We start from the raw sequence: 18,875 nt of genomic DNA, 5'->3' as shown, positions 1-18,875 counted from the left end.
CCCAACCATATTGTTACAGGGTCAGATCCATGCTCTGAAATGCAGAAGAGAAGGGAAGAGTCATGGGACTGGCAGGATAGTACCCATATTTTAGGGGTGAGCTTTCTGGGGTTTTCATATCCAATAGCCATGACATGTAAAACATATTAGAAGCAAAGCAAGCATTACTCCAGGGCACTAAAGCACTGCTCTTTTTAGTCTTCTGGTTCCCAAACTAAGATTTAGGTGGGAAATGTTCCGTTTGGGGCAGTTCTGGGGGAGATAAATTTGAGGAGTACAAAAGGTGAAGAGTTCAGTTAGTTACTAACTCAGCCTCCCTCCAAGAGGAGCATGTGGCTTGTAATTAGATCACATGTAAATTGCAGGAATACGGTTGGGGATACTAGACCTGCTCCTGGTGTTAGTAGCCTCTGAGGTACATGGCTTTTGGCGATCACACTTCTGACCTTAAGCACTCAGTGCACCCAAACTGCATTTAATCCAGYTTACCTGTAATAGGATTCTTGCAGCCAGCACACTTCTTGGCAACGCACTCCTTGTAGCAGTCAACACAGTAAAACTGATCCTCTACAGCTGTGAAGCGCTTCCCACCCAGTTGCTTCTTGCAGTTGGAACAAATGAAGCACTCTGAATGCCAAGGCTGCTCCTGGTAAGTGAGACCTCCAGAAGTGATGGGCTAGGAGGCAAAGAGCAGATATGCTGTGTTTCAGAATCAGTAGGGAGGAAGAGGGGTGACACTTGCATGGYGTGTATGGTGGGGGAGCTTTGTCATTGTGAAGATCTTCTTTTGAAGGTTTCCATTAAAATGAAATAGAGCAATACTTGAGTTTCTGTAGCCTGAAATCCTACATGTCTGGAGCCTTCATAATAGTTTATTTTACCTGCAGCAACTCTGCAGTTCTACATTAATCAGTTGCAGAAGCTGTAAAACAGTCATTTATATAAAACATTGGTTTGCTGCTTGAATACGCAATACCTACTCGAGCACTTAAACCATCTTAGCCTTGTCATCCCCAAAGCAAGTGCAGGACTGGTGTTGTCTTGGTTTTGGTCTGTGAGCAGCAGAGCTGCCCTCGGAAAACTCCTACAGCCCCTGCTCAGCTACTGTAATATGCAATAACCTTTAGCTCACTCATGATGTTAAGCCACACCAGCTGCTCACAGCAGTATCTCAGGGAAGGAAAGTAAGCAGTGCAGTACAGCTATAGCATGATCTGTCTGCTGGTTTACCCTCCTAGCTTCTAACAGACACGCAAGGGTTAGCAACTCTAAATTCAGGCAGCTGCCTTTGCAAACCGGAAGGACTTACATTCTTGCATTTAGCACAGGTCTTGGCAAACTTATGCTCATGGCAGGAGACACAGTAGAAGTCATCGCCCTTGGGGAAGAAGCTCCCAGATCCGATCACTTGCTTGCACTGGCTGCAAGTGAAGCAGTCCTTATGCCAGACCATCTTCTTGTACTCAACATTTTGGTCTCCTATAACAGACAATGTTATTTGGGATTTCAGGCCGGCAGCAAACTCTCCACCCCTTGCAATGTGGCATGGCAGTAGACAAGACCTCAACTGGCRCGTGTGAATAAGGGAAGGGCTGTTAATTTCTGCATCCCACTGAATTCCATCTAACCAGGGCCTTCCAGATTTTCTTAAATGTTTATGCCAGGCAAGTGCCTGAGCCTTTCTGAGAAGAGGGGCACTGGAGGTTGCACTTCTACAGAACAAACCTTTTGATAGAAGTGGTTTAAGACTGACTACTAAGGTGAACAATTCATACAAGGGTTAACTGCAAGGCAGCCTTGGAACACTTCTAAAATGAACAGGTGAGAGCAACAGTTAAAACTTGCACCATTTCGTGGTGCTCCAGACTTTGAGCATGATGCCCAGACACCTAACAGCAGCCTCCAGGACTGATTAACCTCTGTGCTTTTGCACTAGAGCAGCCCTCAGCAGTGGTATCACTAGCACCATACCTGCAATAATAGGCTTGAAGCAGCCCTTACATCTGGGTGCATCTTCAGTGGCAGTGCAGTTGCTGCACCAAACCTTGTTGTTCTCCCTCAGCATAAAGGGCTCGTTGACCAAGGATGTAGAGCACTTGAAGCAGCGGAAGCAGCTGTCATGCCAGTAACGGTTCTTGAAATGCAGCTCCTGGAACAAACAAAAATAAAGTGAGCAGTAAGTCCTTCTCTTTTTGCTGAGCACCCCTTAAAACAAGCAGTCATCTCATAAGCCTTGGCAGTAAGGATAGATTTTATTTTTTTTTCTCCTGTAACTTCCACATTCAGTGTTTGGGGGTGCAGCTCACGTGCAAAYGAGGAGGGACATTTAACCAGACTCACTGACACAAGGGGCTTAATTACAATCACAGTTGAAAGGCTACAGCTATGAAGATTTTAAATCCACTATACAATTAAAACTTGGGAGTTTCAGGGTACCAGTGTTTTTAACAAGCCACTTTGAGATTTGAAGTTCTGTAAGCATTTGTGGGCTTCTCTAGTCATCAGGTTCCCTCTAGTTAAGGTGTACATTATTATTGCCAGAAACACAAAGCACTAAAGGCTTAACTAACTGACAAAAGCCAGACCAAGGAGTGTCTTCCCAAGTGCTTTGGCCCAAAGATTAGTTTTCTGCAAGTCCTGTGCAGGCTGGATTAACTGCAGTGCTGTCTTCAGGACAATTGAGCATTTGCAGCGGTTCATGTGGCTGAATCTAGATCCTGAAATTAGATCCTGTGCAAAAGCAGCCCATCCTGAGCATCCCTTATTGCGTTATCCCAGAGCCTCTGGCTCTTTGCCCAAGAAACAYGTGCAAGCACGGTCTGACCAACAGCCAGAGGGCTCAGCTCTTGCTTTTGCACAGAGCCTCACAGACAGGCCAGAGCCAGAAAAACAAATGGGAGAGAAATCAGCATCTGCCTGTCACATTCTCATCACAAAATTTAATGCAATGACCACCAGTTTAACTACTCGGCACTCACCTTGGAGTCGGCACCGATGGGTTTCTTGCACTCAATGCAGGTGTTGGCGCAGAACTTCTCAAAGCACTTGACRCAGCAGTGGCGGCCTTCCTTCTGCACGTACTTCTTCCCTTGCAGCGGGTCACGGCAGTAGTGGCAGTCAAAGCGGTCCGACATGGTGCCCACAGTGTAACTGCCAGGCCCTGCAAGAGGAAAGAAGGTAAATTTACAGCCCTGAAGCCYTAAGAACTGTTACAGCTTCTGGGGCCTGTGCAAGTGAGGACACTTAATAGAAGGGCAGCCCAGCAGTGAATGTGTGGCAGTGCCAAGCTCTTTGAGGGCTTGTTACTACGGAGAGCAGCTTTTGTTAGGGCAACTCTGCCRTCAGACAGCTCAAGGGTTTATAAAACAGCCTGCTCTCTACCAACTGCATGGGCATTTTCCAGGTGCCCGCATAGTCCTTCCTTCTTGTCCTTTCTTGACATGAGCATGTTTCACTAACAGCTTCTGCTGCTCCTTAGCACAGTCACACCATCCATGCAATAGCTCCAGAGTGGTGTCCCCTGTCCTGCTGCAGCGAGATGCAGCTCTCCTTGCAGGGACCTGGGTGGCAGGTCTGGGGCAGGGTGGCTGTCAGGTCTGCACACAGGCAGGACCCCGTCTCTCTCTGGGTGCTGGAGCAGAGGTGGGAACGCCCAGAAGCGCCTCCATGGCCCCCCCCCAACCACAGTGCAACATATCCAAGGGCTCACAGCTAGCAAGTTGCTAAGTAAACTGTACAACTCTGTTCTGACTTTTGCTCACAGACCATTAAAAGAAAGAAAAATGCACAGAAATGGTAGCCAGGACAAAGCAGGAGATTTAGTTTTCTTCTACGCTGTAGGATAACACTGGTGAGGAGGATGTGGCCCCAATGTAAATCCAACAAGAGACCAATCTGCCAGAACTCTATCCCCTTTCCTTTGAGCACTGACTCCTGCCAAAGGTGCAGTGAGCTCACCAGCCCCCAGTACACTAAAGCCTCTCAGTCTTGCAAAGGCCTCAACAGAATTAAATGTAGCTTTACCATTGCTAATTAGGGCTCAGCCCTGCACCCACTGAAGTCAGAGTTTTGCCATTGCACTACCCTGAGCAGACACCGAGGCTTGTGCTTCTCTTTGAGTTCTGTCTTTGGGGTCTAAGGCCACTAAACCTTCGCTCTCGGGAAGGCTGGGCGCAGTAGACAGCCTGGGTTCATTCACAGCAATCGCCAGCTCAAACCACTGTGTGTTGTGTATTGCCCTTTAGGATGTAGGGGGGAGACGGACCGTGAAGTTTCAGGACGATGTGGGCTCCAGCGGAAAGCTATGTGGGCTGACTCCTGGCTGTGCTGTGGAGCTCAGCAGGGATGGGGCCAAAGGCTGCCCTACCTCCTGGAAGCACCGCGTTTGGCGCTACAGTTAGCATAAGCAATGCATTAGTAACACAAATATTTTCATTTGCCTTAATAGCCAGCCAAGATATGAATGCTAGATTTCTGCCTGCAGAGAGGCAGGATGGGCTCTGGCCAAACAAAAAAAATGCAGCTCCCTGTCTCCCAGGGTCCCAACTGCTGTGACTGCAGCCYGGCAAAGTTTGCTCGCTCCATGACTCCTGGACGTGGTTCCCAGAGAGGGAAGTCGAGTCAAGCCACAGCCTTTCCTTATCACCTTCTTAAGAGGAAGGATCCTAGCCTGTTTTATTTACATATTTCAAGTCAAGCAAGGGTAACGATACCTAATCACTCATTAACAGCAGCTTAGTTCAAAAGGGCCAGATCCAGCAGTCCTTGGCTAGACCCTGGCTGAGGCTCCACATAATATGTGCACAGACATCACCGCCAACCAAGAACAGAGCAGAATAGTTTCCATGTTTCCAGCCGAAGCCTGCAGCCAGCTGCAGCCCTCCCGAGGCCTTTTGTGCCGGATATTTGTGCAGCTTCCAGCTGCCTCTTTCACTGGGCTTTCATATATAAAGTGATGAGGAAAAAAAAAACATGAAGACATCTCCCGATATTTGAAGAAACTTCTTAAGCTCATGCCAGCAGCACTCTGCCAAAACATGACTATTGCACTGCGGCCGGCTAGCTAGCACTTCAGCTGGGAGCTAAGGTGGGTGTGGAGGTCTCTCGACCGTAGGAGTTTCCACTTTGGCCGGAGGTGCAAGACCAGCCTTTCTCCCCCAGCTACCCACCCCCAGCTCGCACGCCTAGTCTCAGCCTCCCAGACCACCTCTGCTAACTGCTCTTTCCATTTCCCCACGCCTGGCCGCAGAGGAAGCCAGCAAAGTTTCCGGCTAGAAGGCTGTAGAAAGCACCTGCCCGCTTACATAACCCCGTGCAGTCCTTCCCCCTCCGTCGCGCAGGGTGGGCACGCGGCCGGCCCCCCGCAGAAGTCGCCCTCGGGAGGAAACGCGGCTCGGCCTCTGCTCGCGCCTCTCGGAGGCTCCGCAAAGCCGCCTTTTCCGTGCGCTGCAGGGAGCCGGGGAATAGCCTCGACCTTTCTTCCTCAGCAGCCTCCGGGCGGGAGGGAGATGAGGCAATAGTCTGGCAGTGGGGGATGCCAAGAGGGACTTTAATTAGTCTTTTCCTGATAGAGCTGAAGCGCCAGCGGGGAGAGAGAGGGGATTACGCGGTCGGGCAATACATCGTGTTGCTGCTTCCTGCTGTTAGCCGGGGACGGCTCCGAGCATTTCCCTCGCGTAGCCTCCGCCCCGGCCACCCCGCCGAGCCCCTGCGCCCCAGTCCTTGGGGCTAAAGCACCGAGACGGAAAACGCTGCAGCTGGCGCGGGCTGCTGTGCTATCCACTCCCCGTGGAGCCCAGACCCGCGCCGGCCTTGCCCGGGAGCCATCGCAGCGCTCTGTAAACTGGAGCCGGGCTTGGGATTTCTGGGTGTACACGGGGCGCTTCAGCTCCGGGCTGTGCCCGCATGGCAAGGGAAGGTCCAYGGGAGCCCCGCAGTTTGCTGCTGAATGCTCTAAAGGCAGGAATGCTGTGCTTTTATAGCACGGAGACCTGTTTGCACGGCTTTTCATTGGACACCTGCCCGCCCCAGTGCTGCTAGACTTCCATCAGCCGTGTGGTCCAGCCCATCAGCACGAGAAATCCCCACGCCAGCACCGGAGCCCTGGGCCGAGGGCTCACTGCTGCTGCCTTTGCGAGGAGCGGGAGCAGGGCTCAGCAGCAGCAGCCTCTCGAGCGTGAGCACCCTTCACCAGATGGGCATGCATCAACCCAACCAGGTCTTCACCAGAGCAGAGCCCTGCCGAGGCTGCCCAGCAAGCTCGGACACCAGAGCATGAAGCGCTGGGGCAGCAGACGGAGGGAAAGCTTTGCTGTCTGCTTAGCAGACCTCATTTTTTTCCCCTTTGAGAGCAACACGCTGTTGGCAACGCAACACAAGCGGCCCTGAGGCAGCCAGCTCCTAGGCGCGAAGTCCAGGGAGGTGCCTGCCTCCACGTGAACCTTGGACAGTCGCTCAGAGCTCTCCTCCTGCCTCATTTCTGCGCTCAGGAACGTGCTGAAAACAAGGCAGGGGAAGGGCCCACCACGTGCTGTGGCCACCAGTCATAGAGGACTTGATTTGCTCCAGCACCGTGCACAAGCCGAGGAGTAACTGGAATAGGGAACGGGAGACGAGGCTCACACTTGCTTCTCAGATTTTAAAATCCAGGAGCCATCCCGGTGGCTCCTGTTGGTCACCCTCCGGGCAACGCCAGGCCAGAACAAGCTGGAGCACTGCTGTTCCGGAGGGCAGGACGGATAACGCTGTCTCTCTTTCCCAAGCCAGAAGGGACTTGCCCCGAGGGAGGAGCGCTGCGCAGGGGGGCAGCAGCAGCGGTGGGGACACAGTTCACACCCTTTGCCTTCCCTGGAGCCTGTAAAGCCGCGCCGGAGGCCCAGCTGGCAGGAATTGCGCTCTGCGGGGAGCGAGTTCGGGAAGCGCAGCCTTGCCGAGGTCAGGGGACGGCCATGTCCTGCTGACAGCTCTGCCAAGGGTTGCGCTTGTACCGGTTCAAGTAAACAAAACAAATAAACAAACAGCTGGGAAACATGGAAACTATGTGAGCCACCGCCAGCTCCGCGGAGCTTTGTCAAGCAAGTGGGTTTTAGTTGGAAGAAATGCAATTGCGCGGAGTCCAGGGCAAGCGGTACTGAAACATTCCTGATCTCAGGTTCAGCGTTGCCTTAAACCAGAACATGTAATTGTGAACATATGGCCCAGGGAGGAACACACCCCTGTGATCCCGTGTAACGCTCCRTGCCCTAACCCGAGGCAGACGTTCATCGCTGCAGCTTTGGAGACCTGCAGACAGCACCGGGCCTGGAGCCCACAGGAGCCGGGCTGTGTCTGCAGACATGCTAGCATCTGCCCACCTTGAGCCAGCTCATGGACCAATAAGCCTCTCTCATACATGGCYGGGGGCAGCCGGGGGACAAGAATTTGCTTTCAGCTCTTACAGGAGCTTTCTGCCCTCAGCGGTATCATCCCTTCCCTGATCTAGGCCTCAGAAAGGCCCCTCCACCCCCCTATCTGCAAGGGGGATGCAAACACTGCCCACTCTTGGTGCAAGAGCGAACCCAGCCCTCCACGCGGTGGAACGTGCCGTCTGCTCAAGCTCTCCGTTCACCCGTGCCGTGCCCAGAGCCCGCACCAGCTGGGCCATCCCCAGTAACCCTCACGCTGAAGAAGCCCAGTTAAGGGCCAGCGCACAGGAGCCCCAAAACCCCATCGGACCACGGCAGGCTGCCCAGAGCAAGGTCGGGCTCCAGTGGCGACCACCAGACCACTTCCCCAGAGGGGAGCAAATGCCCACGAGACTGAAGAGCACTGCAGCCCGGAGAAGAAACATTCGGCTTCCTACTGCTGCTCCCTGAAGGAATCCAGTGTCCCCTGGCAGAAGGTAGAGACAGCRTGTACTGGTTGTGCTCCGTAAAAAAATAAATACATCTGCTAGAGCCTGGATGGCATCAGATCACAGTTTTAGAGATGTTTACCTCCTTAGTAACCTATTCCTCCTACAGCTGCACTGTACCCCCACTGCTTAGCTTCCAGATACATTAACCTTGGCCTGTCTTTGCTGTCCAGAAAATAGGCCCATAAATTATGAAAGCTAAAGACACAGTAGATGCATGGAAAAACCTCAACTCCTCCTCTCAGCTTGTCATAACCACCCTTCCTGGGGGCCTTCGTTTGGGTGCACGCTGTGCAGCTCCCCGTGCGGCAGCTGTTGAGCACACAGCGTGGATTCACACCGGTGCCGCAGCCGCGCTGCAGCAATGCAAGACGCGGTGCTCAGGGTAAGCACCCAAACTAGCCAATGAAGCTGTAAGTGCCGCACCTTTATGCTTCGTTTCACAGCAGGGCRTTTAAAACGTGCATGTGTTTGGGCTTGGAAGTTATTTGAACAAGGTTTCTTTGGCTGCAGCCGTGCACCAGACCACGCTGYCCCCTGAGCTGAACGCCTAGCTAGGCGTCTCCTGTTTAACACCAGGAGAATCACGTCTATCCCAACACGCACCTCCAAGCCTGCTTTCAGCCCGGTGGGACCACAGAACGTGATTTAGGAAGCGGAAACAAAAGCATCGACTGACTCGGACCATCCTCTGGCCTGGGCTCCCCTCCGGCGACATAGGAAGTAGGCAGGAAGAGAGCGCGCAGGCTGCTGGGGATGGGGGTTAAATGCAGYGCGTGCCTTTCCTTAACAGCCTGGAGGGCCCTCGATAAAAATAARAGCTCAAGAGAAATCCAGCAAGAGCTGTAAGTCCTCTTTTCGTTCCTCTTCCAGGAGTTCAGACTCCCCCAACAGCAGCACTACCAGTTTTCCAAAGCTGCTCCAGAAGCTGACACCGCTTTAAGCGAGGTGTCCCCCTCCCACGAGCCCTGACGGGTGCTGTCTAAATGTAGCTCCCTGATGAATTTGGCTACAGCTAGAGGGCAGCTGGCCAGACCGGTGGCCTTCTCACGTATCAGGCTATTTGGCACAAAGACCGGCTGGAATTCAACTCTAACATTTACCTGACCGTAGAGGTGCCAGCTAGCCACTTGTCCCAAAAGAGCATCTGCTGCTTTTCCAAAGCAGCCCCTCAGTCCTGCACAACCACAGCTTTCATCCTTCAGACAGGGATCTCCAAAGTAGGGACCCCGCAGGCCTCCCGGCGCCCCACGGCACGCTGGCACCACGCCGCGGCGCGGCCGCAGGGCTCCGCAGGCTGGTGGCCAGGCTCAGGGCTACGCACGGCACGGCTTTGGGCTCGGAAACAGCGCAGTCGCGAGACCCAAGCGGTGCCGCCCCACAAAAGCGATGGCATTAACACATGCTTAGCGATGCGCTGCCATAACCGTAATCCCAGAGAGCACGTACCCCGAGCACGCGCTCGCCCTCCTCTCYGCACACTGATCTCTAGGCTGCCCCACCGAGCGCCCTGCCTCGGGGTCCCGGCTGCGGCTCCTGGCTCCCGCGGCCCTCGCCCTGGTCCGTCCCGGTTCGGTCGTGCTGCGTCAAGCGAGGCAGCATCGCCGTGGTTTGCAGAGCAAACGGAACCGAGGCACTCGGCAAASGGAGCTGAAGCGTGACTGATAAGCGAAGCACTTGCCACAGGATRTGTGTTAATGTCTCCGGGGAATATGTTTAAATGCGATAAACCACCATGGACGAACGCAAAGTGTGGTCTGTAAAAGCAACCAGGGAAACCGCGCTTAAACCTTACGGACTCTTCTGCCATTTAGGAAAGCAGATGAGACTAAAGGTGCTGACCCTCTGCCGGTGTGCTGGATACCCRGGCTGCATATTCCACGGCAATGTGGAAAGAAGGGAGCGGTTGCTTTTTGACTCTACACGAGTTTGATTTCCCTCCACCGGCTGAGTACGCCCAGCCCCAGGAACACCGGGCACTGCCTACACCTGCCTGTTTCGGCTCCAGACCTGGCACCAGCTGCTGCATCACCTGAGTTTTATCTTCAGCATTTCTCCGTGCAGTGCCGCGTGGTTTGCTATAAATACCAGGAAATAGCCTTAAAAGAAGGGTCCCATTAATCAGGAGTGTGATGCGACACGCAGGAGCGCACCTCCAGGTCACTGGCACGCCACCCTGGACAACAAACATTTGCAAAGCCAAGGGGAAGAAAGAAATCCCTGGCAGGTCATTTTTGCCGGGAGGGCTGGCAGTAAAGGGTGAAGAGCTGTGCTCTGCCATTGCCAGGCTGGAGCACGTGCGAGTCGCATACTCTATAATCCAAAAATTATTCTGTGGATAAAATGGAAGCTTCTTTATTTAGAACAAAAACAGCTCCAAGTTCCTCAGGCGGCTGCCAAATCGTTCCCTGTGGTCCTATTGCCACCACGTCTGAGCACATCCCAATCACTATTAAATCTTCACGCTTCTCCGGGGAAGGAGGGACGCGCTATTAAAAACACACCGCTCCAGTCCTGCAAAGACTTCCCGCAGGGCTCGCTTGAGCGCTCGGTGCGGAGCCCGGCTGAGGCTGCCAGGGCTCCAGCGCGCACGGCACTGCGGCCGAGAGCGGCTCCGAGCGCTGCGCAGGACTTGGGCAACAGAGTCCAAACCTTTCAAGAAGGACCCAAACCAACAGCAAAAAAATACCCTGTTCAGGGTGACCCCAGGCACAGGTGGGCCCCGTGGCTGCCTCCGAGGCTCCCGAACGGTGCTCCYGGCTACGCGTGGATCTGCCCCCTCTCACTACCGCGATGCCTCTCTCACGCCGGGGCGCACCCGAGAGCCAAACGCGGGGCTTCCTCCGCTGCAGGGAGCTGGTCCCAGCGGGACCCTGCTGCGGCCACCCCGGCAGAGGGGGGGGGGGTCCCGGCTGGCTTTGGCAGCAGGCGCACGCGCACTGTAACCTGTCGGTGGCAGCGCTCCAACCGCAGCATCCGCCTGGGAGACACTTTTGCGTTTTGCATTACAGCGCGACATCAGATGCGGAGAGGCCAAACCCTGCCCCTGGTTCGGGCTGCCCGCGGCCGGCAAGGCAGGAAGCCCAGCCCAGCTCCGCTGCGTCCCAGCGYGGTGCCCCAGCCGCCCAGCCAGCGGGAAGCATCCCGCTGCACGGTGGCTATCCGCACCGTGCGCGCCTGGGGGTGCGTTAACTGTGATTATCGCTGCAGTACTTGGGCTAGAACCACTCAAAAGCACAACAAAGTTTGGTCCTTGTCGCAGCGAACACCCAGGCTGAGGAAGGCAGGCACGGCCGGGAGGATAACGGAACGATGCAACAGCGGCGGTCAGTCTGGTGGGCCGAGGTCAACAAATACATGTCTTGCATCTAAATCAAATGGATCCCTCTTGTTAGACACCTTTGAAAGGCTTAAAAATGCCACAGGAAATCAGATTTTATATGTTATACGGCACAACGAGTATCTGTGCCACACAAGTAAATCCTGAGCAATTATGTGCAACGTGAGAAGCCTCACACCCGCCCTTCGCCCAGGGGGGCTGAGCGCGAGTTTAACGGCACGCCGCGGCTTTCCTCCCCGCTTCGGAGAGGCTCTGCGTGGCCATCCGCATCTCGCGAGCGCCACGTTGCCCTCGCTCCACGCATGCGGCCGCTCAGCCCCAAACTCAGCGCCCAGGACACGTCCGCCCCACACACTACGTCTCATTGAGGTTTGCAAGGGCAGTGCAACCAGGCAGTGTAATCTAGGGCTGTGAATGGATGCTGGACCTTAAGAGACGCACGAGCATGGTTAGCTTCTAGGAGCCAGATAAGGGTTTTTTTCAACCCTGAAGAGCTTTCAATGGGTCTGTAACTGGAGGGCTGACAAGATTAGTCATAGGTGGGGAAACACAACATATCTGCATGCCAAGGGGGACGTGCAAAACACTTTCAGGATTCCTGTCAGTGTTAACAGGAAGGAAAAATTACATTTTCTTACTACTGGTGAGGGTCAGCCTGTTTGATCCACAGGACAAGCACAAAGAAGAGGAAGTAACCACCAGCCCCCCTGCAGAGCAGGGCAGAGCAGAGCAAGCCACCCGGGTTTACACACACGTTCCCCTCCGCTGCGGGCTCCCCCTGCTCACGGCCACAACAAACTCGCTGCCCAGAGAAGCGCCATCCCCCACTTTCACCTAACCTTCCTCAAAGAGCAGCCGAGCCCCAGGATTCCCGCAGCAGCGGGTGCAAAAGCACTTACCGCCCAGCACATTGCACAACCGCATGCAGCCAGCACCACCTGCACCCCTCACTACTACTACTACTACTACTACTACTACTACTACTGCTGCTGCTGCTGCTGCTGCTGCCGCCACGCTCCCAGCACCCCTCCCGCGCCCTGGTTATTAAGCCCATTTGCCATCATTAGCTACAGCTGCAGACTGCAGAGGCATAGGACAGCATTTAAGGAGGTATTTCTCCAGCGCAGGACAGTGCAGCAAACCCTTCCCGCCCGTTCGGCAGGCGGTGCGCCTGCGTTTCCCCGTCACCTGTGTGCCTGTGGAAAGCCATCGGTAACAGCCCCGATCACAAGCAGCCCCTTGGGCAACGCGGGTCACGGTGTCTTGGCCGATAAGGAAGCGCCTCGTTTGATAACATACATTTAAAGGGAGGCTATTAATACGGACGGGACTCCTACCAGATGTCCACTCCCCTCCCCAGAGATCACAACCTTAATCCCCCTTGAAAATTCTTACCATTTTAGGTGATCCGAGGGAGAAGAATAGGATCCAGAGACCTCTGGGGGCAACATGTAAATACCTGCCTGGCTACTCAGCACCCAAATTAGTCCCAAAGGCAGAGCGCGCCTCAGGAACTTGACCCCCTGCTAGTACAATTTGGCCTTGGCTTTGGAGCTAGATTGTGTCTCGCAGCCGTCGCGAGCTGAGTTACAAACCCGACGTTGCTTCTGCGCCGCCGTTGCTGGAGGAAGGAGGCCCGAGGAGCCGGCTCCCGGCCGTGGGGCACGGAAAGGCTGCGGCTTGCGCCCCTGGGGACCCGGGTGAGAGCCCGGAGAGGATCGTTCATGGGAGCTACTTCACGCTGAAGCTGTCTTGCCAGTAAAACCAACACAGCTGGTCCCCCTCTGGTTTCCACCCTGAGGAGCAACCCAAAGCGAGCAAGCCCCCCAGCAGCAGCTCTTGGAAAGCCTGGTTTCATGATTATGGGGCTTCTCTGATGTCTAAGAATACAGCTGGGCTCGTCGCCTTGCTGAGAGCGCTGCCGCCTGCCCCGTCCCCTGCTCAGGGCTCTGCAAGCCCCCCGGGAGGCCCCTGCTCTCGGGCACAGCCTGAACCCGGCCGACCGCTTTGCCCCCGCATCGCTGCAGCAGCGGAGCGAGGTCTGGAGCGGGGCTCGCTCCTGCACGGCGGTTCGGGCTGCCGCGGGCGGAGGCGGCGAGCTGCAGCGCCGGCTCGCGCCCCGCGTTATGTAATCGGCGGTGGCGGCGGCCCGCGCACAGGGCCGGGGGCCAGGGACACCCAGCTGCTAATCCCGCCTCGACACTGACTCACTCTGCGGCCGTGGGAAAGGCAGTTAACCGCCCTGACAGCCGCTCGGAAGAGCCCGTGTTTATCATTCCTGCCCCCGCAGCCCATCACAGTGGTGTCTGGCCTCCGGGCAGCAATCGGCACATCCAGCCCGCACGGCCCCGCTACGGCCCGGCACCGGGAGCATCTTCCCTTCGCGCTGCGGAGTCGCTGAGAGCTCCTTGGCCACATGTGCGCGCGGCGGGGCACAGGCAGCCCCCAGCCCCGGCGCCGGGCTCGGTGACCCCCCGGGCCTCGGCGGCCGTGTTAGGGCCCCCGGCAGCACGCACGCAATGTCCACAGCTTCGCTGGCATCCCGACACCTCCGAGTTTCCGCCGTGGCCTGGAAAAGGCCACCGTCGACAGCGTGCAGTCCCCGAACGGCGCAGCACGGCTCTACCTGCGCAGCACGTCGCGACTGGGAAACGCGCTAAAATACCAGTACGCTGAAATACTTTGGCGAGGAAAAACCCGACGCTGCTCTGCCCCAGCTCGTGTATAAACTCAGGCAAATTGTTTGCATACTTCGGATGGTAACAGGAACCCTAACAACTGGTATTTTCCTGTGCTAATCTCACTGTGCACAGGGCAATGTTTACAGACATGAGTTCATTTTTGGCAGTGCGCRCAGCGTGTGCACCATTAACCATTCTCATTCCTTTCTGCTTCGCTGTGCACAGCGCCGGCACGTTCCTGCTCGGGAGCCGTTTCCTCCTTCCCTGGAATACCCCGTTATTTTGGTTAGAAGCGGAAACCTTCGCTTCCYGTCCCGAAAGGCGGCACGGGCATCCCAGGCGGCGCGGGCTGGGGCCCAGCCTCGCCGAGGGCACAGGGCTGCGCTCCGCGTCTTGGCCGCTTGCTTTGGCCGCACGACCTTGCGCAGCTCCCGCCTCCTCCCCAGGCCCCTTTTTGTCCCCCGGCTGCCTCTGCGCGTGATCAAACGCGGCCGCAGCGGCGGCACGAGGCACGCGTGCCCGGGGGGCATCGCTGCCCCGTGCGACCCGGCAGGGAGCCGAAGCCTCCGGGGAAGGGAGCGTGCCCGGAAAGCGGCAGCGCCAGCCCCGGCTGCAGCCTTCCTCGCCGGCTGGGCCGCGTGCTCCCCGGGGACGGCACRTGCCTGTGTGCTGGCACCGCGCGGCGTTCGGCATCCAGCCTCGCCACCGCGCTCCCCCGGGGCCGGGCAGAGGGACGAGCACTACGAACACGCCAGCGGGGCACGCGGGCTGGCGCCTGCATGTTTTTAACATTAAACCTCGGCTTTCCTGTAGGTTTTCAGCACGTAAGGGAGCAGGGCCGGGCGCGCCGACCCCACCGTACGGGTCCGAGCGCACAGCAGCATGGCTAAGGCATAGTGTCATGCACTCGGATAGACAAATGATTCATATTGTGGTTTCCAGAGTATTTTCTTGCCCTAACAATCCTGCCAGAAAAGGTCTGGGCGGCTCGGCTTGCTCGCACATCCTGCTGTCACTCAACGGGCAGAAAGTCCTAAATAGAGCCCCTCTAACCCAGGCATTGATGAACTATTAGTCACCATCATCAAAGAAAGCAGCGGGCAGCAGTAAATGCGAGGAGGAGGGGAGCGTCTGTCCTCCTCTTGGGGTCATGCGTTACCCCCCGGCCCCCATGCACCGCTCAGCAAAGCCCAGTAAACCGGCGCCGAAAGGCTCCCGCTAAAACGAGAGCCCCAGCTCGCTCCACGACCCGTCTCTCTYGCAGACGGGCTTCGGACTCGCTCCGCTCCAGGCTGGCGCTGTGGAGGCGCGGGAGCAGCACGGGACCATCGGAGGGGCCGAGTCAGGCAGTGCGGGCATTTGTGTCCACAGCTGCGTTTGCTCCCATCTAGCATTYGCACAAAACCTTCCTTTTTTACACGTAACAGCACAGCAGATTCAGGCTTTGAGGGGTTCATTTGTGTATTTTAAATCCCCTCTTACAGTCGCATGCAGCCTGCGTATATCGTCCCGCAGCAGAGAGCTCTCCGGCCGACCCACCGCAGCCCGTTCAAGCAACGCAGAGCCGGTGCAGTTCAGACCCAGACAGTTTGTCCCTAGGGTAACACCGAAACCCCCCCCGAGGCTCAAACCTGGACCACCTCCCCGAGGGGCTCRGACACCCCTGTGCCCCCCCAGCCTCCTGCCTGCTCAGCCCAGCTGAACCCCAGCCCACGCGGTGCCAGGCGAAGCTCTTCGGCTCGGCTGGGAGCACGGGGCAGAGGAGCTGGGAGCAAGCTTGTAAGACAGACCCAGGTCCGGTAGCCCTCCACAGATGCAGATGATGTGAGTGAGTAGAAACAAAAGGAGAAAAGAAGGGGGGATAAGAAGAGAGGAAAAAAATAAGGAAGAGGGTGTAGGAGCATGCAGGAAAGAAYGGCCCAGAGATGCAGCTGCAGCTGGAAATAAAGGGGTCTGAAAAACAGCAAAACTGGAAAGAGAGAGAAACAGGGATTTTTCCCATCTGTCTTCGTCCACAAGCTGGACTACTTCCAGGACTATTCCCAAGGCAGCTCCAAATTTATTTCCCGGCTGCCATCTGCTCCGCGGATCCTTTCCACACGCGCTCCCGACTGGCCCCCGTTGCCATCACCTGTTGCTGACATGGCAGAGCTCTGGCAGGCTGCTGAAAGCCAAGCGATACCAAGGTTTGGGGTGGGGGAAGCGCTTGTGAATTCRTCGAGAGCTGCTTTGTAGACCCAAGGTTTTGTTCAGCTCCTGTCCGGGCTATTTTGAGCTTGGAGAAGCCTCAGGGCAGTGGGGGCACCAGCACAGACCCCTGGCAGCAGTCCCAGAGTATAAAAGCTCCTTAGGGGACTGAGAAGTTGTAGCAGGATTAGGTGCTACACAGGGTGGCTTTGATTCAGCCGCACCAGCAAAGACCAGTTCCTYCCATCCCTTTTCCCGGTGGCTCCTTGTTATATTGCAGAGAAGATGCAAAGTCTCCCAGCAGCAAGGCCACTGGGTGCCTGCTGTGGTCTGTACAGTTAGGTTGAGACATSTAGTACAAGCTTAAAAAGAGAGTCACTCCCAAAAGCCTGCACATTTTTAAAAAAAATCTCTTAGGAAGACAAATGCATTTKTCTTAAATGCACAAAGTTAAACCTGGGCCTTGTTTCTCTTTCCGGCTCTGCCTTGGCCCTGCCTGCAGACTGCAGAGAGGAGCTGCGAGTGCGCAGCCAGCCRGCCTGGGAGGCCCCGCAGGCGCCCTGCAACCCCTTGCAAGGTGGAAACTGCAGGTCTGAATGCTCCGGGACATCAGCCAACTTTAAGGGAGGGGAGAGGTGGCAAAGACTGCCTTTGCCTRTCCTGGCAGAAAGACACAGCTGTACCTCTAAGATGGCTCCGATTCAGATGCCTTATACCATCACCAAGCCCCTAACTGGGCTTAAAAACCTCAAACACAGCATCTGCCTGCTCCTTCCTGGCAGCCTCGAGGCTGCATTGGGCGCAGATGCCCCCTGCACTGCCCAGCGACGCTGCCCAGCTTGAGCAAAGCAGCTGAGGGTGCAGGAATAACCCAGGGAGCATTTGCCGAGGAGGATGAAGGAGCAGGCGCAGGGGAAGCAGGCTGTCCGTGCGATCACACAGGAGCGGTGGGAAGGTCTCTGGTTTAGCAGCTCAGGGCCCCAGCGGTGCTGCTATCTCACCCCGCTGGCCAGGCTCCTGCATCCAACGCTCCTGGGAGAGCTCTGGGGTTTCCGCTCAGCCCAACGCCCCGCGCTTTGGCTCCAGACCTCCAACAAAGCAGCACTACGCCTTCAACAGCAYGCCAACACGATGGGGGGATGTGATGCCTCCAGACCCAGTTAGCAACATCACTGCCTCCAGCACCGCTGTGGTCCTCGGAGGACCCTCCCTGAGGCCACACGAGCTGCACACGGGCTCTCACCACCACTCAGTTACCCCACAGCTCTGGCTTAGCAGAGCAGAGCTCCGTTCCGGCTGCCTGGGGAGGGCAAGACCTGCCGGCTGCAGGTCTCTTCATTCAGGGTTTAGCTGCAGTGAAATAACAGGAGGAAAGACCGGGGGGAGTCAAACGTGGGGCGAAGGCTTTTGAGTCACGGCTTTCCCCCCACGGCCTAGCCCTGACTTCAGAACTGAGAAAAGCAGCCTAAGTCCCCTGGCCCCGATCCTAGCCAGACAGCATGGCAATCTCATCTAGGAGAAACAGGGCCTGATGGACATCCACAGCAATATAATCCTACCATCCCCATGCAACAGATGCTCACGCTAGGGCTTCACCAAGTTATTAGTGAGCCGTCACTGAAATAGTATTTCACAACTTCCATTACGCTCCCTGCACTGTTAATTGCTCTCAATTGCTTTTCATGGGCGCAGCAGCTGCTGAGCCATGCTCTGCCCCCAGCGCAGTCAAAGAGCTCAAAGTGAAGAGCACGGAAGGAAGCGCGGTTATTAGTTTGTATCATCGCTTGAAAGCTSGGTCATTCACCTTCCCTGGAAATTACCCACGACGATTCAGAAATTAGCAGCTACCCAGACATCAGCTGCAGCACATGGCCCTCCACCACCCTCCACGTGGCTCTCCAGTAGCCCTGCCATCCTCCCGTGCTTGTTCACCGTGCGTCCACCGGACCCGGCTGCAAGAAGGGCTTGCAAGGCGACCGCGGCAGGCCGTGCCTGCACTCTTTCTCCAAAGACAGGGAACACTTGCACCTTGGGGGTTTCTAGAAAAACAGCACGTTCCCGGCAAGCTGCTGGGCAGGCAGCCCTCCAGACCCCCTTCCTATGCCCCCGCAGAATAGCATGCCGCACCAAAGAAAAAGAAAAAGAAGAAGAAGGGGCTGTTTTGGGCAGCTGTCGTTCTGGTAAAGCACCCTCCAGAAATTCAGCACACGGGGGACGCTGAGGACAGAAAACTTCAGCTCAGGTGGTCAGGGATGGGTGGAGCAGATGCCTCTCGGAAAGGGGCCAGGAGGAAGCATGCTGCCTGGCTACGGGTGAAGACCAGCCACAGCTTCAGCGGGAAGGACGTGCCCTTCCAAGTGTCGACACGCTGGCTGGGAAGACTCTCTGGCATCCAGCACACCATCAAAGCACTGCCCGAACCTGGCGCGGGCCCCAAGGCCGTGCCCTGAGCACTGATTTAGAGCCGGCGGGAGCCGGTCCTGGCGTACGTGCTGAGCAGAGCACCAGCCCGTTGCCCTGGGCACGGGATGCTCGCCTTGAGCCAGATTAGCATTTGGCTAACTATGTTTTCAGTTGTTAGACAGCACTGGTGGCTGGAAGGACCAAATCTCACTTGTTACTTGGCCATCTTAAAAATAACCCTTCCAAAGCCCCACAGTGCATAACCCCAGGTCCGTCTCGGCTCCGAGAGCCAAGGGAGATCAGCTTGCAGGCCTGACGGGGTATTTTTGGGCACTCTGACTAATTGTCAGGACATATGCTGGGCATTCTTTAC

The 18,875-nt window shown here is 56.1% G+C and overlaps 1 protein-coding gene across 8 annotated transcripts in view; it reads right to left on the bottom strand.

The window, feature by feature from the left end:
• Nucleotides 1-18,875, bottom strand: part of FHL1 (four and a half LIM domains 1) — a 34,692-nt gene that overhangs the window by 1,280 nt on the left and 14,537 nt on the right. For 2 of the 8 annotated variants that reach the window (XM_026082682.1, XM_026082683.1), the window contains exons 1-5: nucleotides 12,420-12,494; nucleotides 2,979-3,160; nucleotides 1,972-2,149; nucleotides 1,310-1,479; nucleotides 490-676 (exon numbers count right to left, since the gene is read on the bottom strand). In XM_026082682.1, the coding sequence (XP_025938467.1) occupies nucleotides 490-676; nucleotides 1,310-1,479; nucleotides 1,972-2,149; nucleotides 2,979-3,160; nucleotides 12,420-12,441 (739 nt within the window). In that variant the 5' untranslated portion in view covers nucleotides 12,442-12,494. Of the gene's footprint in view, nucleotides 1-489; nucleotides 677-1,309; nucleotides 1,480-1,971; nucleotides 2,150-2,978; nucleotides 3,161-5,303; nucleotides 5,516-9,340; nucleotides 9,514-10,709; nucleotides 10,729-12,130; nucleotides 12,150-12,419; nucleotides 12,495-12,626; nucleotides 12,829-18,875 lie in introns of those variants that run through there. The other 6 variants (XM_026082685.1, XM_026082681.1, XM_026082686.1 and 3 more) reach the window with 6 other exon arrangements.

This window comes from Apteryx rowi, unplaced genomic scaffold (assembly GCF_003343035.1).
Source record: "Apteryx rowi isolate R43461 unplaced genomic scaffold, aptRow1 scaffold_59, whole genome shotgun sequence".
Classification (NCBI taxonomy): Eukaryota; Metazoa; Chordata; class Aves; order Apterygiformes; family Apterygidae; genus Apteryx; species Apteryx rowi.
Note: the sequence above shows the minus strand (reverse complement) of the source record. Positions and strands in the feature narration are given on the sequence as shown.